Consider the following 22,125-nt stretch of genomic DNA (forward strand, 5'->3'; position numbering starts at 1 on the left):
TGGCTGTATTGTTTATTATCATGTAAATAAGGGTAAATTGGAGCCACGAGCTAAAAATGGAGTATTTGTAGGCTATGGGGATGGGGTTAAAGGTTATCGAATATGGTCTCCATCTGAAAATAGGGTTATTCCGAGTAAAAATATATTCTTTGATGAAAATTCTATATTTAACTCTACTGTAAAGTCTACTATTATTTCAGAAAGTGGTGGTGTTGAGAGACTGGTGGAGGAGAGAGAGTCATTCAAGATGAGAGTGAACCACAACATTAAGTTCAACAACCATAGCCAGAATCAGAATCATCGGTTTTATCATTACGGATAGTGAATGAACACAGTTTGGCTCTTGATCGATCGAAGAGAGCTAAAGAAATATGGTTTTGAAGATATGGTGGCATATGCACTACAGGTTGCTGAAGATGTGGATCCTAGCTCTGATGAGCCATCCACTTACAAAGAAGGAGTTACATATATTGAGTCTATAAAATGGTTTTCTGCAATGGGAGATGAAATGAAGTCACTTCAGAAGAATATGACTTGGGAATTAGTCAAGCGGCCTTGTAAATGGGTCTACAAGAAGAAGTAAGGAGAAACATCTGTTGAGGGTATCAAGTATAAAGCTCGGTTAGTAGCTCGAGGGTTCACTCAAAAAGAGGGAGTAGACTACAATGAGATTTTTTCGCCAGTGGTCAGACACACTTCCATCAGGGTGCTACTAGCAATAGTTGCACATCAGAAGCTGGAGCTTGAAAAACTCGATGTGAAGACATCTTTTCTACATGGAGAGCTAAAGGATGAGATATACATGACTCAGCTAGATGGTTTTCAGGTTCCTGGTAAAGAATACCATGTTTGCAAGTTATTGAAGTCCTAGTATGAACTAAAGTTGTCTCTGATACAATGGTACAAGAAATTTGACAGCTATATGATAGGTATTGGCTACACCAAGAGTCCATATGATTGTTTTGCTTATTATAGTAAGACAGCAAATGGTTCTTTTATTTATCTGGTAGTGTATATGGATGATATATTGATAGTTGCAGAGAACAAGTCTGATGTTCGAAAGTTGAAGGGTTTTCTTCGTGCTGAGTTTGAGATGAAAGATTCGGATGCGACTCGAAAAAATATGGGAATGGAGATTTATAGGGATAGAAGCAAAAGAAAACTCTTCTTGTCACAGAAGGATACATTTATAATATTTTATCAAGGTTTGGCATGTCTACAGCAAAGCTCATAGATACTCCTAGTGCTGCAAATGCACATCTATCTATTGCTTATGCACCTAAGTATGCTGAGAAAAAAGAGTACATCTCTTGAGTTCCATATTTGTAATATTCGGGAAAATTATGTGAATAATTATGTTAAATAAATAAATATTATGTGTTTATATAAGTTTAAAATGATTATTGCCATGATATTAAATGTTATAACTGTTATTTGTATTGTCGTGTGGACTAGAAAATTTTTCGAGTAATTGTTATGTGTTTAAACTACATTTATATGAATCAATCTGCAATTTGGAATCGTATTTATTTGCATCTTTATCAAGGTACTCGTTTTAATTCGTTTATGTGCGTTTGAATACATTTTATGTATTTTCAGGGTTTTCTGTTAATTTAGGAATCATTTCTAGTTTTTAAAAATCAACGGACTGGGACCTCACCGGGACGTCAAAGCCCACAAAATTCACGTTTATTTTTAGAGAATTATTCGTATTTCAAATATCTCGTATTTTTGAATTATTCGCAATTTTTGGGAAATTTTGATATAAATTTTGTATTTTATCGCTTTTAAAATTATTCCCCGTAATTATTACTTTTGGGCCTAATTATTATAATTAGGAGATAAAAACACCCTAAATTGATTTTGGGTATTTATTTTTCAGAAAATATAAATAGATAGAATTTCAGTTTATTATTTATTTTTATCAAAATTTTCAGAAAAATAGAAAGGAACTTTGGGGGGTGAAATTCTTGGGCAAAGCTTTGATTCATGATTTTGATTGATTTCGGGAACCAAATCAAACACTCTACACACCAAAACGATCCTTGTTTCATGCTCTGTCTGTTGATATCAACATCGTGATCTGAGTTGCTGTATTTCTAAAAATCGATTTTTTTGTGTTCTTGTTTTTAAGAATTCTTTTTTGGATTTTCGTTGATCTTTGATTGATTTTGAAGTTACAAATAGCTTTAGTTTGATCTGTAGAACCGATTTACGTATTTGGTTGATTCGTTGTAGTTCAGGATTGATGAAACCGGGTTTTCGGTTTTCACCGGATTTTTAATTTGATTTTCTGGTTTGTATGTGTTGTTTCTGATTGTTTTGATGGTTGTATAAGATTATAGATATCATGAGCTTGTAATACGTTTATTTTGGTTGAATATTCGCTGATTCCGAGTTTTCGCCGGATTGTTCATCGAGCTTCGCCGGATTTTTTGTGTTTTTCATCGGAGAAGACGAACTGGAGGTGGCATGTGGTTGTTCAGTGAGCAGGATGATTTCTGGGAGGGAGTAGAGTGAGGTTGGACTGAAAACAGGAGGAAATGAGAGTGTTTCGGAGAGGTTTGGGGCTTGCCGGAGTCCGGCTAGAACCGCCGGAAACTAGGTTTAATCCCAGAATTCGGTGGGTTCATGCCCGACCCAGACGGGTCATGAACGACCTGGTTTAACCCATTCCCCTGACCCGCTTTTGATCCCCTTAAAACCCTAAACCCAATTTCATACCTGTTTGTGACATTTCTTTTTACTTTTAATTCAAAATTCATTTTGTTTTTCTAAAAAAATCATTTATTTTATTTCCAAAAATCATTACTTATTATTTTAAATTCTAAAAATTATTTTCTTAATTATTTTAAATTTCTAAAATTATTTTCTTTTATTATTTTCAAAAATTCAATTTAATTTAATTTTTTATAATTTATTTTAGTTAATTATTTATAAGTTTAATTAATTGATTAAATCATTTAATTGATTAAATTATTTAATCAATTAATTTTATTTATAAATAGTTAAATAAAATGTAAATTATTTATAATTAATTCAAATAATTCCTAAAAATTATCTTTAAGCTTTTAAAAATTATATTTTGGTATTTAGAAATCAATTAATATTATTTTTAATTGATTTATTTCCATTTAATTCTTATTTTATTTGTAATAAATAAACCGTTCGTCCGTTTAAAACGAAACGAGCGCGTACACACTCAGAAAAACATTACGCTTCCAATAAAAATATTTTTGAGACCTAATTTCTTTTGTATTACATTGTCATTTATTTTGTGAGTTATTCTGAGTTGGTATTTGATCGATAAACACTGTTATGACCAGATTCCGATTCTGAACATACTGAAACCTATATTTTGACGATATGACCTATGTGTTACATGAAATATGTGATTATGTGATATATGAATAACATGATTACGTGTTACGTAATATGCATGCTATTTGTTTACAGTTTTAATATAACATGATTACTTATAAACGATTGGGTAGATGTCAAGGCGTATAGTTATGTCGATTGAGTTTAGTTTTGTCAATTAAGATAGTCCTTTTATTTATAGAATCGTTTAGCAAGGAGTGCAGTCAAGTGTTAGACGGAGTAGTAGCCAGCAGCTATAAGCCAGAGTTATAGTGATAAGTCATCGAGTATACCAGGAAAGTTTTCTCCCCTATTCTAAATTCAGAATTAGTTATTGTTTTACATATTCAAAATATTAGAACTGTTTATAAATACTCTGATAGCGCATTGAATACCAATAGTCCTATGTTTATTAAAAAAATTTTATTCTCGCAATCATTCTACTAGAACCAATCTTTTGATTCGATAGATAGTGAATAACTATACTATCCGGATATACTCTATACAGTGTAAAACTTTGAGTTGAGATTAGCCAATAACTAATTGTTCTAATTATTTCGCCATCATTTGTTGAGATAACTCCGGACCATGTGAAATGGGGAGTTGAATGGATAAGGATGTCATTGATACGACTCCTTTAATCAAAATTGTTTTATGAATTGGTTATTGGTTAGCGTAAGAGGCCGAGGCACCGGTCCAGCGTGAGCTATTATACGACAGTGTAATATTTTACAAGGCGAGTATATGTTTTTTTATGGATATCCAATAGGTACGGTATGACTGCGGGATATCAATACCTATATTTACGGTATGGCTGCGGGATACCGATGATGTTTCATGACTGATCATTTGGAACAACATAGTACATAATTGTGTTTTGTTGAAATGTCGCTTAAACATTAAAGTTTATATCAGCTTCTGGTTTTACTCAGATATTATTATTGTTGTTCACTTATAAACATTATACCATTTGCTGAGCATTTCTTCGCTCATACTTGTTCATTATTCTAATCTTTCAGCTAAGTCAGAGGAGGCTTGAGTTCCAGGTTTGATCAGAAGTCGAGTGCTTGTAAATAGTTGGCGTGTTTTCCAGGTAGACATTTTGGGACGCTTGACTAGTCTAGAGGTTTGTAATAAAATTTGAATAGTCTGTAAAACTAATTAGACTTATGGTTTGTAATAACAATTGGTTGGTTTTAGTGCCTGTTTCATACTATAACATGTGATCGATCCAGTCGCATGTAAGGGGTCATATTTATCATTTTATTCCGTTGTGTCTATATATTGTGGTATATTATATAGTGACCCCCAAATCTAGACCCCGGGTTTGGAGGGCGTCTCAATATTCTACTGTATTAGGAAGTTTGATGTATGCAATGGTCTGAACTAGACCCGATCTTGCACAATCTGTCAGTGTTGTTGTTAGGTTTATGGGTGATCTAGGCAAGGAGCATTGGCAAGCTATGAAGAGGATGTTTCGGTACTTAAAAGGTATGTCTGATATTGGTCTCACTTATGAAGATGATACAAAGTGTTCGGTGACAGAGTTTTCAGACTCTGATTATGCTGGAGATGTTGACTGTAGAAGATCTATGACTGGTTATGCTTTCACTCTGGATGGTTCAATTGTCAGTTGGAAAGCTACTCTGCAACCTATAGTGACTTTGGCTACTACAGAAGCAGAGTACATAGCATTGACAGAAGCTGCAAAAGAAGGAATATGGTTGAAAGGTTTGGTCAGTGATTTGGGTCTACATTATGATCAGGCTATATTGTATTGTGACAGTCTCAGTGCAATCTGCTTAGCCAATAATCAGGTTCATCATGAGCGGACTAAGCACATAAATGTGAGAGATATCATTTTCTAAGAAGTGAGAAGAAAATCAAGGTGAGCAAAGTGGGTACTGCTGATAACCCAACTGATATGCTCACCAAACTCGTTTCACATAGCAAGTTTCAATATTGTTTGAACTTGCTAAATGTTCGAAATTGTTGATTTCCCTTGTATGGCAAAATCTGAGGCATAAAAGTTTTTTCTAATACATCTTTCATTATTATGGTGCATTTGATACATCTATTTTTGTGAGAGGATTCAAGTCAAGGTGGAGATTTGTTAAAATATGTCTTGAATCGATATCTTATATTTTACGCTAGGTTTATCTGTTTTGGGATTATTTGTTGGGTTGTTCCAGTAACCGCCTAGAGAGTATTATATAAACTGTCTAGGGCATAAGCTAAACGTATGATGTAATATGTATTCTCAAGATCAATAAAAAAATTTCTCTTCTACCTATTTGTGTTCTTTTCTTTACATTTAGTGTAATCTTTTTTACTTCCCTTATAACCCTTGTGTTTCTAGAGAGATAGGGCATGTTCAGAGAGAGAAAAATGACAGGAATGGTGATGTTAACAAAGGGAGGTGGGTGTGGTGGTAAGGTATCAAGAAAATATTGTGTTTATGAAGCTCAAGAGCAGCAGAATCAATTGTCATTAGTGGCATTATTTCTTGCTACTTTGAGAAAATCAATATCTTCTTCCTGTAGATTAGTGGGCGATGAGGTAGGAGCTGGTGAGTTTGCGCCTGTAGGAACATCTTCTTTTGTAATTCATCACATGGAGATAGGATTTCCAACTAATGTTCAGCACGTGACGCATGTCACTTTTGATAGGTTTCATGGTTTTCTTGGACTTCCCGTTAAATTTCAAGTGGAGATTCCTTGTGAGTCCCAGGGCCAATCTCTCTCTCCCCCTTTCTCTCTCTAGCGCGTGTGTGTGCAGTTGGGAGTTTTTAATTTCGAATTTCTTGATGTGTACCCAAGTGATAATTTGTTCATAATACTGACTTGTTAGATATGCTTAGATAAGTAGTGATCAAGTTAAGTTAAATATGTTCTACCATGTCCAAAAAAAAAAGAATTTAAGTGTTAATTTTAGATATGCTTAGATAAGTAGTGTTTAAGCTTAAATTAGTTGTTAAGTATTATTTTACCGACTAGTTCCAGCTAGGATTTTGGTTTTAGGAGAAAATTGCTATGACGGTTTCAAATTAATCGTTATATTATTACTAGGAGTTGTGATTGATAAAAAGTTAGATGTAAAGGCCATCTTTTCGGTTAATTCTTGTTTTAAACAAGTGTGGTTAAAAAAAAGATGAATAACACATGTTTTGTGAGCTTTTACATTGTACTCTCTCTGTTTTTTTTTATTTGTCGTTTTGACTTTTGTACGTATTTCAATGTGGTTTGACCGGCTAGTTAGAAATATGATTTTAAAAATTTTCTTTTTGTGAATTAAAATATAAGTTGTCTACTTTTATTTAAAAAAAAAATTTATAAATGATAATTTTAACTAGCCGGTCAAAAAACATTAAAATGTGTGCAAAAGTCAAAGCGACAAATAAAAAAAAACAGAGGGAGTACGTCTAGTTTTTTACCAGTGATTACAAAGTAAATTTTCAGGTCATATATTTCGTATTTCCACTCTTTAGTAATCGAAAAAGATGTTGACTAATGTAGATCATTATTCTCCTTGTATTCTGCAGTACTAAATTCTAACATGTTGCACATATATGTTTGTGCTTCTTCAATTTTTCATATATGTCATAACACGAAATGACTTAGGTTCTTAAGCCAAGTAAAGAAATACGTGTACAAAATGTGGGCTAATAATTTCTGATTATATTGAAATATTGAATTTTTGATTGGCTGTCATTCTCAAGTATGTAGAACGGATGTGGTGATGGGCTATATGAGTTGATTTTTTGAACTTTTGGTTGGCTATTCTGTCTGAGACTCTACAAGAACTACCTTCTTCACCTAAACTAAATCTAAGGTCAAGTTCTTGTGCCACATTACTTAATACTATTTGGGTTGTACACAGTATGTAGCATTACTCACATAATTTCTTTTGTTACACTTGTGTCAATTTTCGGTAGTAAATGTAATAGCTTGGAATCCTTATTTCCCTTTTTGGCTTCTCAATCGCTTGTCCCTGTCAACTTATAGACCATCGGGTTCTTCTAAGGAAATAGTGGAAATGCTTAACTATTTGTGATTTTGCAGGGTTAGTGTGTTTGGGGTCTCGGCTGAATCAATGAAATGCTCATATGACTCGAAAGGGAACAACGTGCCTACAATATTATTGCAAATGCAGGAGAGGTTGTATTCACAAGGAGGATTGAAGTTATTCTCCTCACCAATTAAACTATAAGAATGCAAAAATCTCCATATTTCTCTAATTTGTTTTTGTCGTTTGTAGTGGGAAGGAATATTTCATATAAATCTAGAGAACAACAAAGAGAAATATTTGAGGGATCAGCTGAACAGAGGCATTGTTCCACAAGACATTGAAGTTTATTGCCTGGCAGGTCTAATTAAGGCTTAGTTCCGGGAGCTTCCTTCTGGTATTCTTGATGGACTTTCACCAGAAGAGGTATTGCAGTGCAATACGGAGGAGGAATCCGTTGAACTTGTCAAACAGCTAAAACCAACCGAGACAGCTCTACTCAACTGGGCAATTGATCACATGGCTGATGTTGTTGAGTAAGAGGATTTCAATAAAATGAATGCTAGCAACATTGCTATGGTTTTTGCACCAAACATGACTAATGTAATAATCTCATGTCCAAAATTAACCAGCTTGATCTGTTGAATACTTGAACTTCGATCTTTAATTTTATTCTTCTGGATCAGATGTCTGATCCTTTAACAGCCCTGATGCTTGCTGTTCAAGTAATGAACTTGCTCAAAACGTTGATAAAGAAAACCCGACAAGAGCGCGAAGAGGCTGCTAGTGGAGAATATTCACCGATGTCAAATTATTCTTCCCATAGACTAACTGATTTTGAAAACACCAGCTGTGAACTCCTTCCATCTCCCTCGAACCACATTGCCCAAGTTGATTACAACACAAATAGTGAGACAGAAGATGAAACCGAGTCAACTCATAAGACAGAATAGTACTTTTCCAAACAAGTTTTTGATGGCAAAGAAAATAGAAGCAATAATTTCACTGACAAAGTAGGAGATATGCAAAGAGGTGGACAAACTAGGAGTCCTACAAGTCCTCCGGATCGAGTCCACTAGATATTATTGTTGGACAAACTTAGTATTTTAGATTAAGTTGTGAATTATTTTGAGACTCTATATGAGTGAGACACATTATGTGTTAGTGGTATGTATTTATTGGAACGTATTCTCCTCTTCGAGGGGATTCCAACGCATATTTACACGCTCAAAATGAGTAAAAGGTGAATGAGAACTGATGTTCCAAAGTTTTAACTTTTAATATGAAAAGTGGTTTTGTACCACAGAGAGTAGCACAAACTTATTCCTTAGTTTTTCATATAAATACCATGTACCATATCGAAAAGAAAAACAAGTCATTTCAAGTCTTTCTTTATAAATAGAGTCTTAGGGCACCAGTTTTATTAAGTCGAGGAAATAAGAGTCATCTATTTCATTCTCGATCTCTTTAGTCTTAAATTTTTCCAATATTCCGGTGATATTTCTCGGGCTCAGTTCAAGTTCGCTGAGAGTATATCCGATCAATCGATTATACTAATATCTCGTTTTATCCTAGGAAGCAGGTCGCTAAACACGGATGGTGCGGGGCGAAACTGTTTTAAGGAGACAGTTTTCTGGACTCGAGATTAAATCCAATCTCTGTTTGTTTTCTCAAACCCTTCTCCTAATTTAATTGTTAATTCTCATATGTTTATGTGATTTAAGAATTAGCAATGTTCTTGTGAAGTAGTTATATATTCAATATATATAATATTGTCTTTATCGTACAAGATTGATAACAATCTTAAAGCAGTTTACTTCAATTTTCATACTTTCTTGTGAGTAGGCGCAAAAGTCAATTCGATTGTCTAAATTGGATTTATATATGGGTATATGAGTGGTCATTATTTGCCTCATTAATTAAATTAAATTTAGTGCGTTAATTTATTTGATCACTTGTTGCCATGTGCTTGAAATTAATATAAATTTGATTTTAAGTGGTGGTTTGTTTAAGTATAACAGGTACGAGCCAAAAGTAAGCACAAAGTTGTTGGATAATTGGTTTCTTATAAGGCTATTGATGCTTTAATGGTTATTGATTTATGATCAACTTATATTCAAGTGGACATATTTGGTGACATCTCTCTCGGGTTGATCATTATAAATTGGAGATTAAACCCAAATTTATAATTTGTCCATGTTTTCGCTATTAATGGATAGCTTATTATGTTTTGTTTAATTAACATGGTGATTAATAATATATATGAGATTCAAATCAAAACTTTTCAATCTCATCAAGATTTTCAGAGATGATCCTCTTGTCATTACTTCTCGTAATGATCAGATCACTCACATGCAATCAATTATGACTTGCATATCATGTGTAAATAACACATGCACACTTGTCAATTCTCTGATTTTGAATCAGTTTGACATCTCATATTGACATATTTCACATTTATGAAATAACTTTACTAGTTATTACTTAACGCTTCACTTGTTATTGATATTACCAGCTTTTAGCGTCCCAAAAACCAGCAATTTCAGTTTGCATCATTACCGAGTTTAAGCGTCCTTAAACTGGCAATCCTTATTCACATAGCAACCAATTTTGAGCGTCCTCAAAATGGCAACCATGTCATTTATTTGAAGCCATTGCTTATCATAGCAATATCAAATTTAAAATGCCATTATTTCGTGTCAATGTTGTTTCACTCAACATGATCACCGAAAATACAGATTTTTTACTCTTGCTTTATCTAGAGCAACCCTCAGGTTCACGTAAATAGACATTTCTCCAAATATCTATTTAGAAAGATCATCTTAATGTTCATTGATGCACTTTTAAATTTCACAATACGATAATTTTAGTATCATCTTAATGAACCTTATTCTCAAAACTCGAGAATATTTCATAAATTATATAAGGTCATCACTTTTGACTGTAATATTTTATTATCAGTCTGACCTTATACTTCCTTCAGACCCACATATATTTTCCCAATTTAAAAATTCATTTGGGTCCTAATGTTTCTATCTCGTAAGAAGATCTATATATTTTTTAAACAAGATTTTGTCAAACAGAACCACTCTCTCTATTTCTTAATATCCTTTCCCCCACAAAGGACATAGAGAGAACATGCACAATCCATTTTCTAGTCCACGTGCTAGAAAATCTTGATTTATTGACTCTCAGTAATAGTCAAATTTTCTCTTGATATATTCACTTATCAAGAAATTATACGAGAAGCGCATTGCTTCTATTAAATTTACGAGTTCACCTTCAAGCAAATTATCAAGACATTCGGGACTAGCAATTATTCAAGTCTTTTGCTCTCTGCAGGTTCATCCTCACATTCATCCAATAACTCGTAAGTTCATTTAGATGACTTTTAATTACAGATCTACTAGGATCTACTAGCTTATCGCATAAGCATTCCTAAACTCTGTAATAGTATTCTTACGAATCTCAAAAATTAGATTCATATATCGGATATTATTAGACTCAACCATTGTCTATGTATCCATCCAAAATATCTCAATTGATTTTGGATCTCATGCTACCAACAAAGGTATTGGTATCAAGTTTCGAGATACCCCCATATTTCAATTATTTTCAAGAATGTTTCATTACATTCCACTATTCATAGAAAATTCAATAATTTTCTATTTCAGATACCCCCAAAATTTTAATATTTTACAAAATGTCAGAAAACATTCCAAAACTAATAGGAAATTTAATTATTTCCTTCTGTGGTATCATGTTTAAAGAACGATTACCCGTTCGTAACTAATATCCTCAAATTCAGTGATAATCTGAGCTGATCATAATCGTTTTGCATCTCTCTCAGAGTGCAACTCAAGCCTGCATCTACTCCATTTATTTAATGCGAGTAAGGTGCAACGACCTCATGAATATTCACGTTGTAAACAGAATTTTCCCGGTGATTATTCATCATCAAATTTATTCACTACCACCATAATTATCAGTATTAAGTTGGATTTACCCTTGAGTTTATAGAGCACACATCTCTCTATTCAGCTTCAATATTGACTCGACTACGAGTACGAGTGACAAATGTTTTACTATCAAACCAGACAGTAAACACGTATCGTGTCACTACCTCTCATCTGAGCAGGTTTTACGTCATTCATTAAAACCTATAAGATTTTAATATCATATTTAAAGAACTTCCCGTGGTTCTTTTCATTAAAAATTCAATTACCGAATTTCTCTAAAATATTTACATGGTTCACACGAACCTACATTTCTGGCTCACCTACTGGTACAACCAGAAAAGGCCCAAGGAGGAACATAAATCTTCAATAACCCCACATTCAGTGATCCTTGATCAACTGATGCGTTAGGGTTAACAACTTTTCGGATTCTCTCCGAAGTTCAGCATAAATACTGATATCAATATTCGTCGTGTTAAGTATCATATGGATCACTATAATAGGCTCGTGTGTCACTGCCGCAGCAGACCGACACCAACACGTGAAATTCCTATTTAACTGGAGGAAAAATCCAACCAGAAAAATATAATTTATGTGCCGACCCATAACCTGTACTCCAAACCAATTACGTTTTTTAATGTGGAGAATCCTGAGCAATTGTAAATCTGGTTCACTTCAGCTGCACAACTCGTCACATTATTTAACAACAAACATATTACTGCATTCTATCTGGTGCAGCACAAGTGAAAATACTAGAACAAATTTTTCCAGTCAAACTAATGTTAACTAACGAGACACGTTACATAATAAAGCAACTTATGCCTCCTTTAATAGCTTTCCAAAGCCTCCATATAGACTAAAAGCATTTTGTTAACAAATAAATCTATTAAAATAAGATGTTTAGAACTACATAGTTTGTATCACGTTTATTGTCACCAACCTATGCTTGTAATCTATTTTCTCCAATTAAATAGATACGCGGTAAGGCCTCTATTTATCCAGTATTACAAGTTTGTGATATAACTCCATTATTAAAGAATAAACAATAATAATTGATGCCTTATCATCACTCAACAATGATTAAAAATTAATCTCCAAATAATCAAGTCCATCATGAAGGGTCACATTTATGTAGCCATATCATTTAATTGCATAGCAATATCATGTTATGAACTTGCAAACACGCATGTAAACTATAGCATATACAGTTCTTGTATCAGTATACTAATAATTCCGAAATCAATTCATAATTAAGAAACTCTAGCTCATATATATTATCAATCACCATGTTAATTAAACAAAAAATAATAAGCTATCGTATTGTGAAATTTAAAAAGTGCATCAATGAACATTGAGATGGTCTTTCTAAATAGATATTTGGAGAAATGTCTATTTACGTGAACCTGAGGGTTGCTCTAGATAAAGCAAGAGTGGAAAATCTGTATTTTCGGTGATCATGTTGAGTGAAACAACATTGACACGAAATAATGGCATATTAATTTTGATATTGCTATGATAAGCAATGGCTTCAAATAAATGACATGGTTGCCATTTTGAGGACGCTCAAAATTGGTTGCTATGTTAATAAGGATTGTCAGTTTAAGGACGCTTAAACTCGGTAATGATGCAAACTGAAATTGCTGGTTTTTGGGACGCTAAAAGCTGGTAATATCAATAACAAGTGAAGCCTTAAGTAATAACTAGTAAAGTTATTTCATAAATGTGAAATATGTCAATATGAGATGTCAAACTGATTCAAAATCAGAGAATTGACAAGTGTGCTTGTGTTATTTACACATGATATGCAAGTCATAATTGATTGCATGTGAGTGATCTGATCATTACGAGAAGTAATGACAAGAGGATCATCTCTGAAAATCTTGATGAGATTGAAAAGTTTTGATTTGAAGATTACAATCTTCGTGACTTTAAAATTTTTGATGATACATGTCACATGTTGGTGATGTGAATTTTGAAGAGATCAGCGAAACTAAAGTCGCCATAGCTAGAATGGATTTATATTTATCCAAGCGTAGATGAACAAGGATCTCTCAAGAAGGATTGCAAGTGTGTTGTACTTTTTAAAATTGTACAAATTTAGACATAGGCTACACAGTTGGTAAACTGTGTAGATGCACGAGTACAATGGAAATTAGTCACTTGGAAGTGATTGCAATGAGATTTAAGGTATATAATATGTGCTCGTGAGCTTTGACTGCAATACGAAATATATCTAATTATACTATGTGAATATAGTATGTAAATTAGATATTTGACTTTAAGACCTTAAAAGTCATTCGAGAATACATTTCACACTTAGCAGCCGTGTCATGGAAATCCTAAACTTAGCTCGATTCATGATGGAATACGAGTCTGGTGCATAAAATAAATGCAGTTAAAAGGCTGAATAGCCACTTTGTAAGGATATTCCTAAATGACAAGGAAAATGTGTCTTCAATATGTATATATCGTGTAAACAATATGCAAATTGGGAGATCACGTTATTGTGTATGAAATGGTATGTCTCACATCTATGATGAGGACATAATACCATTAAATAACTATTCTCAACGAGAATTATCATGATTGACTATGTAAAGTCAAATGATAATGTTTGGATCCATAACCAAATGGTTAAACTGAGCGAATCTGTTTAAGCCAAGGGAATCTAATTAGACCGAGAGATAGTTGTCAAATCATCGAGAGGAATGAGCCTTGCCTATTGCTTAACGGCGTCATGGTGGACAACCCAACCTTGCTGACTGGAGATCCCAAGAACTTGGTTCAATGGGACAACTAAATCATGATGACTAAATCACTGTGGGGGTAACCCCTGGCCTATTTCTATGATGATGAAACAGTGAGACCCGTAAGGTACGAGGTTAAGCTTTATGCTTTTAATGATCTTTGACGAATACAAGGATTTCAAGTTTGAATACATAATATTCGGTTGAGTAAACGCGGGTTACTCTATAAGATAAAGATCACCTATGTAAGAGAGAAGTATGGCCGCTTCAAAGGAGAATTGTGAGCCACAATTCTTTAAAAACTCTTGCAGAACCAGGACGATGTTCCAGGGCCAAAATGGACATAATCATGAGAACTGAATGAGTCAGGAAAGATATAGTGATGAGTATGTTATCGTTTACATAAACGGTCGAACAGCTCAAGGACATCGCGTCATACTGTCTACCAGTAAAGTCGATATACTTATTCGAGCGAAGGTTCAAGGAGCATTCTTTACCTATCGTATGCTATATCTGACCGCCGAAACTATCACCAAGTCAAGCTCCGCGTCTGTCTGTCTATGTGGTGCGTGCTACTGGACCATCAATCTCATTTGTGGGGGATTGTTGGACAAACTTAGTATTTTAGACTAAGTTGTGAATCATTTTGAGACTCTATATGAGTGAGACACATTATGTGTTAGTGGTATGTATTTATTGGAACGTATTCTCCTCTTCGAGGGGATTCCAACGCATATTTACACGCTCAAAATGAGTAAAAGGTGAATGATAACTGATGTTCCAAAGTTTTACCTTTTAATATGAAAAGTGGTTTTGTATCACATCGAGAGTAGCACAAACTTATTCCTTAGTTTTTCTTATAAATACCATGTACCACATCGAAAAGAAAAACAAGTCCTTTCAATCCTCTCTTTATAAATAGAGTCTTAGGGCACCAGTTTTATTAAGTCGAGGAAATAAGAGTCATCTCTTTCATTCTCGGTCTCTTTAGTCTTAAATTTTTCCAATATTCCGGTGATAGTTCTCGGGCTCAGTTCAAGTTCGCTGAGAGTATATTCGATCAATCGATTATACTAGTATCTCGTTTTATCCTGAGAAGCAGGTCGCTAAACACGGATGGTGCGGGGCGAAACTGCTTTAAGGAGACAGTTTTCTGGACTCGAAATTAAATTCAATCTCTGTTTGTTTTCTCAAACCCTTCTCCTAATTTAATTGTTAATTCTCATATGCTTATGTGATTTAAGAATTAGTAATGTTCTTGTGAAGTAGTTATATATTCAATATATATATAAAATACTGTCTTTATCGTACAAGATTGATAACAATTGAGTTCAGAGCTGGCAAGAGTAAATCAGAACATGGTAAAATCACCGGTGTTGGAAACGAGGTAGACAAGCTGATGGATGTTAGTTATCCCGTGGTCTGAAATGGGTAAAATGAAGCGTAGCTTGCTATAGAAATGTTGTCTTTGCTTTTTAGTCAATTACAAGTAGTAGCTTGTGAGTCTTTGTTTAGTAGGTAGCAGAACCTTTTCTTGTTCCCAATTTGATCATTTAGGTGTGATTGGTTTGCATTGTGCGTCTTTGTTCAGCTCGAGGCTGAATGATTTTTTTTTTCACTTTGTATTTTATCATTTGGAGGAAAATTGTAACTTTGACCAATTTAAATCCGGAGCTGTCTGAATGATATGACCATTTAATGGAAAAAATTAAAGATTTTATTTGGATCTGAATGATTTGTTTACAAAAGTTCTTTTGCTAAGCATCGCTTTCAATTGTATTCTCTTGCTTATGCCCAGATTTCTCAAAAGACTTTTACTGATATACATTATGCCTATGAATGTAAAATTATCAATGTGCTTAGGATTGTTATGTTTTTAATGGTGCTTGAGATTGTCTTTCCTTTTGCCCAACGCATGATCTTATACTCTTTAAAACTTAAAATCTTAAGTTAGTAGATGAATATCCCAACAAAATCTGATACTCTTTAACTCTTTAACTCTTCAATTATATTATACATTATTCCCTAAACCGAGTTCTGATACAATGTTAAATAACCAATTACACTAAAATCTTAAGATAAAATAGAAATGTCCCAAAAGTATCTTAGTACTCTTTTTTACTCTGTAGTCCATATCAGTATTCCAATCTCAGAATATTAAATATGTTAAACACTGACCTGCTCCCAGTTGTATTTAAAAAACTGCATAGTGCCTCAGATCTATATGTTTTTAACTTTTCGAACAAAAACTCCTAATTATAATAAGGCCTGCCAAAGAAGACTGTGAAATTGAATAACTTGAACATTTCAATTTTTAGACGGTCTTTGCATGATTAAATTTTGTAAGAAAACAAAAATGACAGTTAGTTTCACTAGGGTTCTAGGCGTGGCAGGTTAGGAGCGAGAATTGTAATTCACGTACCTGCGCCGCATAAATTTTTTTATCCCATATCCGTTCCGTTTCCCCACGGAAATTCGTAATGTATCCCCTCTCCCCACGGGGCAACCACAGTCTCCACCCCACCCCGTCGCCCCATTTAATAATTAATTATTTTTAAAAAATTTATAAAAATTATTTATTAAAATATATTATATATTGTTAAAATAGATGCATTTTTAAATTAAGTATTCAATATTTTCATTATAATATATATAATAAAAAATAAATAAATTATAATTTATTTTATATAATAAATATATTATACTATATGCTATAAAATATTATATCATATTATAATAAATATATATTATATTATATTCGGTGCGGCGCGGAATTTTCCCGCGAAAATTATATAAATATCATACATATCCCATATTTAAACGGGTTAAAAATTTTGATCTATATCCTTGTCTCATTCCACATTTGAACGGGACGGGACGACCGTATTTAGAGTCGAATTCCCCGTCCCCCTTAGAAGCCTAAGGTAAAACATTTAAAATTGACGAGGTCTCCGATGAATGGCTAAAGAAAAGAATGTGTACAATTTCTTGTTTATATATTCATAATAATAACTAATGAATTGCTTAGTATAAAAATAAACCAAGATCTAAATTAGTGAACCTGTGAAGTGTGAACTATGTAGAACTAATTAAGGATCTTATGAGTTTTGTTTCCTACTCCTTGGAGTTTAAATTTGCCAAGGAGCTTTAAAACACTTGAAATTTCAAGAGACATCAGTCAAGAAGCTAAGCATGTATCCCAAAACATCTTGTCATTTTCTTCTTTCTTCATCGGTTCCAATTTAGAATCAACATACACCTTACACTTCTTCTGTGTTCTTGAATAACCTAATCCCACATTTCGACTGCTACATTCTTGATCGACAGTGCCATCATCGTCGTCCTCATCTTCATCGTATTCATTCTGACGTCTGTAACTAGACTTAATATAATCTTGACCATGCAAGCGTTTGTTATCAGTCTTCTTTGAATAAGAGTACTCTTGAAACTGATGGTTAAAAATCTCATAAGAATCGGAGCAGCAAGATTGACAATCATCTACATAAGAAGTTACCACCACGTTATGGTCATCTAATGCAGAATCGTTGAGAGGAGAATCTTGTTCGGAATCAGCAGTGGACTCAAAGAGCAGAAAAGGAGATAACTCAATGTAACCATGCAAATTTTTCCAATCCATTTTTCCTTTCTTAAAAAGCGCCAGCTAGCTTCTTCTGATATCTCACAAACAAGTGAAAGTTTGAAAAAATAATTCTATGAAAATTGTGTGAGAGTATAGAAGAGAATGAGTTGGGTAGCTGACCCCTTTTCTTTTATAATGGTTTGAAAAGTTCAGAATATTTAAGAGGATAGATGTGGAAGTGTGCACGGGTGCCGTGCGCAAACATGTGTGAGCTGGGCTGCATATCTTCTTCTAGATGGGAGACTCTTCATAATTAAACGGGGGCCTACATTTATGATCCTGTTTAGTTTATAACTTGGTTTTATACTGTAATTGTATGCAATAATAACACAAGTAATATACATTCTTTTCATTTGATGTTAAAATTTTGAAGGTTCAGGTAGTCATAGTAAATATTATTAATAAAATGCGGTACTTTTAAATAGCATAATTATTATTATGTATAAGTATTAAAAAAGTATAACATAATAATTCTTAAACACATGTAACTCGTCAATTTGATCATTAAAATAAAAAATAGACAAATAATTAGAGACTACGGATTATTGATGATTGTTTGTGGGAATACAGATATCCAGGTTAATGATTTTTGCAACATGTCATGAAAAACATTGCAGGTGTTAATAATTTTCCCAGAAATTTCCTCTTAAAAAAAAAAGGTTTTCCCAGAAATTATAAATTATTACATGTATCACAAAAATAAAGAGTAAGATGTGTCCATTATTCATTATAAGAAACATCATTGCTCTACATTTGAACACGCGGAGACTAGAAAATATTGACTTTAGACAATGAAGTTTGAGGACTTGTTATAAACGTGTACATATAGATCCTGAAAACAAACAATAACAACTAAACATTTCGACAACTAGTTTCCACATTTGTTCCTGTACGAATCGGGGCCTGTCATTAAATCTACAATAAAAAAAAATATGCTCAATTTGCACACCAAATCACTGCACAAGGGACTAGACTTTATTGCCATTTAATTGCTCAATAACAAAAACAATACTCACTTGGTCCTTTTAATTGTCATATTTTAATTTTTGTTGATCAAATTAATCAAACTTTGACTGATATTTAAATAAATTATATAATTAAAATTATTTTAAGATTAATAACACTTAAAATTATTTAATTTTCATAATTAATTTTTGTTTTGAAATATTTTCGGAGTTTTATTGTAAGATTAATAACACTTTGGTGGAGATAATTATCTCGAATGTTTATAAATAAAATAATAATAAACAAGTCGATTTTGGTGACGCGGAAAATCCCGTAAAGGGTAAAAATCGCGGGTTGGTTTGTCGTCCAACCGAGAAAAGATTTCACTCGAATAATTGAAGGTTACAATGTATATTTTTGCTACACAGATTCACTGCCACTAAATTGTTGAACACCACTCTTTTTTATAGCCACTTCCTAATTTCAAAAATGTAAGCTTATCCTACCCACTTCCCTTTTTTCCTCCACTTCCTGTGTAATGCTTATCCCTTCTTTTGAATCTTTCTTCAACCAACTTCTATTTACGTGGCCTGTTTGATTAATTCCTCATTGGGCCTCCATTATCGTTGTAGCAAATCCCTCCTCCCTTGTCATGGCCCAACTAAACAAATCATCTTCTATTTGGGTTATCCTACAAAATAAAGCCTTGAAAGATAAACACAACTTTAGCCCTTAATTTTATTATATTGAACAAACTAATAAACTTGTGCCATCGAGTACTTAAATTGTCATGTTTCCTCGTTCCTCGCGTAATCAAACCTCGGTTGTACTCATCACTCAACCTCTTCAGCTTTCAATCTCTTTTTATGCTTATCTCTAAACCAAACGTATTCCTAGATATTTCTTCTAATTTACTTTGCCTTCTTCACTTTTCTCTCAAATCCTTTGGCTCAAACACCTTTTTCTCACAATCATGACTAAAATGTACAGCAAGGCATCTTCCTCTCGAAATGCCGAAGCTTGTGATGATTTGTCCGACAAATTTGAATGGATCCCCACTGGTACTCTTGATCCTTATGACAACAAATCAAGCAATCTCATAAAAGAGAAATTTGATGAAGCCAAACTCTTATTCCACTATGACGTCGTTGCTGCGCTTCCTCCTCCACAGGTGCATGCAGACTGGCTTAGAGAGAACTGGGTCTGTTTCTACTATTATCCATTTGAAATTGGCATGGTGTTTCCCTTTCCCAAGCTCGCCACAGATGTGTTGTCCAGTCTCGACGTCTCCATTGACCAACTCATGCCGTCTACATGGAGGACACTTGCCTGTCTTGAAGCCGTCAATTCCAAGCATAACTTGGGAATTGATGTTGATGTCGTCAAGTATGCTTACAGGCTCAAGAAGTATGGCGGTGGTCAATACTGCTTCTCAAACAATTTGAAGAGCGAACCTTTGATCCTGAACAATGATAACGTGAACGATAGGGGTTGTAAGCTAGATTACTTCTTTGTCGAAAAGGAGTCCCTGGGAGAGGATAGGCAGTGTCTCCGCGACCGTTGGAATTCCAAAGGTATTTTCCTTTCTTTTGTATTTTCGTTTCTTATTACGTTTCGTCACTTGCATGCATCATGAATATTGTTGCCATGATTCATTTTGTTATTTTGACATACTTATTCCCACTCGATCTCGCCCTTTCAAGTGCCTTTACGCGTAGTTTTTCATTTGTGCTGCATATTTGCTAGATGACTTCAATTTCTATTGTTAAATCTCGACTTTCTTATCTCTTTTTTTTTACTTAGCCATTGCCTTATCTTTTCTTTTTATTCGTAGATCCTGATTTCGAGTTTGATGATAGAAAAGTTTATGTGAAAGATGTTGTTGAGAAAATCCTTGCCTTGCTTGTTTGTGACCGATTGTGGCCCAACTGCCTTCATAGGCCCATTCGTAATGCTAGTGGTTGACGTTGATGAATATGTTTTGAGGATGAAAAAATCCTCCAAGAAGATTGAATTTGAAGCTAACGATAAGATTGCTCATAAAAGCGCTGCTAGCAGGACCACGAGTAAAATTACCGTTACTCCTATTGCCAAGCCATCTGATTCCGTTCTAAATCTTTCCTCTGAGTTCCATGATAGCCCTAGGGATTTGGAGACCCGTCTTGAGATGAGTTCTGGTCGTGCTTATGGGTATACGCCGTCTTCTCACACTGTTGACATATTTCTTGATGGCTATGTGTATTTCCCTCGTGCTCCTAACATACATTGAACCCTTCTTCTTGATTGTAGAATTCAAGCCCCCCGTGATCCGCCCTCTGCTGGTGCCCAGCAAGGACTTGTTCTCAAAGAGATTCAAAGATGATAAATCTACTGGTACAGAGTCATCCAAAGCCCACTTGATCTTAAGCCCTAATTTCAGCCCCCCTTCCAAAAAGATGAGGATAGGTCACTCTAACTTCTTGAATCAGGAACAACCAGACACCATCATGCCCCTTGTTTATTACAGCTATGAAGTTGACTCCAAGTCATCCCAGTTCGCACGACATTTGGGAGATTTACTTCGTCCTCAAACGATGGAAAGCTATTCTGCTAAAAGCATCAGTCAGACATTTGATGAGACTACTGGTCAAGCTTTTCACGTAAACTTTTCACATTTATTGCTTTTATTACGCACTATCCTTATTCATTCCTCGTTGTAGTTATTTAACTAGCTCTTTGCTCAGTTTGTTTTCAGGTTTTTCAAAGTGCCATGGCTCTTCGTGATCTCTATGAAAGTGAATTTGAGAAGTTTTCCCAACTCGAGACGGAGCATAAGACGTGTCCAGAGAAGCTCCAAGCTGCTCTTGATCGTGCTGGTGAAAATCTGAAGATGGCTAAAGAGATCCAGAAAGAGCTTGATGACTTTGTAGTCAAAGTTCAATATTTGGAGTCCGAGATGCGTGAAGTGACCAACAAGGCCGCCAAACAGCAGATCATGCGCACCCGTGTGGAGATGATGTTGGAGTACTCTTGTGGAGAGTGGGAGTCGTGGGATGTGTGTGATACACTGAAGACTTACAACGAGCTCTTTCCTAATGACGCCTTTGCATTAGATGACTTCAATATTGTAGAGGGTGAGCTTAAGACCCCTCTCGAAATGACTTATGCTCCTCCAGTTCCAAATGAAGATTGAATTACTCAAGTATTTTTGTGGATTTTATGTTATTTATCTGTTTGAACTTTTTTTTGCATTAAGTCATGGATTATACCTGTGTTCCTATTTCGCATTTTGCGGGGAATTTATGACTTTATTTTGCTGCTTTTGGCTAGGTCTCACTGTCCCATGTTGAAGATTTCTTGAACTCGCTCTTGATGTTTTTATTTATGTTGCTTGAATTTTCAGTTATCTTTGTTCCATAATTGTTTTTACTTGGCGTGGTGTCGCCAGACATATGCCGTTCGATTTTTATTTCATCAATATTCATTTGTCGAA

At 34.3% G+C, this 22,125-nt stretch overlaps 1 protein-coding gene and 1 pseudogene across 3 annotated transcripts; both read left to right on the top strand.

Moving 5' to 3' along the window:
* Window positions 1–5,748: 5,748 nt before the first annotated feature.
* Window positions 5,749–8,385, top strand: LOC141706330 (rho GTPase-activating protein 2-like; annotated as a pseudogene).
* An 11,027-nt stretch (window positions 8,386–19,412) lies between these two features.
* LOC141708563 (uncharacterized) lies at window positions 19,413–22,046 on the top strand. 3 transcript variants are annotated; one of them, XR_012569533.1, is made up of 4 exons: window positions 19,413–20,227; window positions 20,488–20,843; window positions 20,943–21,292; window positions 21,377–22,046. XR_012569533.1 is itself a non-coding variant. In XM_074512247.1 (4 exons), the coding sequence occupies exons 2-4, from the start codon at window positions 20,840–20,842 to the stop codon at window positions 21,823–21,825; spliced, it is 792 nt and encodes a 263-aa protein (XP_074368348.1). In that variant the 5' UTR covers window positions 19,413–20,227; window positions 20,488–20,839; the 3' UTR covers window positions 21,826–22,046. The 3 variants fall into 3 exon arrangements, 2 of the variants coding, with proteins under 2 accessions (XP_074368348.1, XP_074368347.1); XM_074512247.1 differs by having other exon boundaries at window positions 21,388–22,046; XM_074512246.1 differs by having other exon boundaries at window positions 20,488–21,292; window positions 21,388–22,046.
* Window positions 22,047–22,125: the final 79 nt, after the last annotated feature.

The sequence above is a fragment of the Apium graveolens genome, chromosome 2 (genome assembly GCF_009905375.1).
Source record: "Apium graveolens cultivar Ventura chromosome 2, ASM990537v1, whole genome shotgun sequence".
Lineage (NCBI taxonomy): Eukaryota > Viridiplantae > Streptophyta > Magnoliopsida > Apiales > Apiaceae > Apium > Apium graveolens.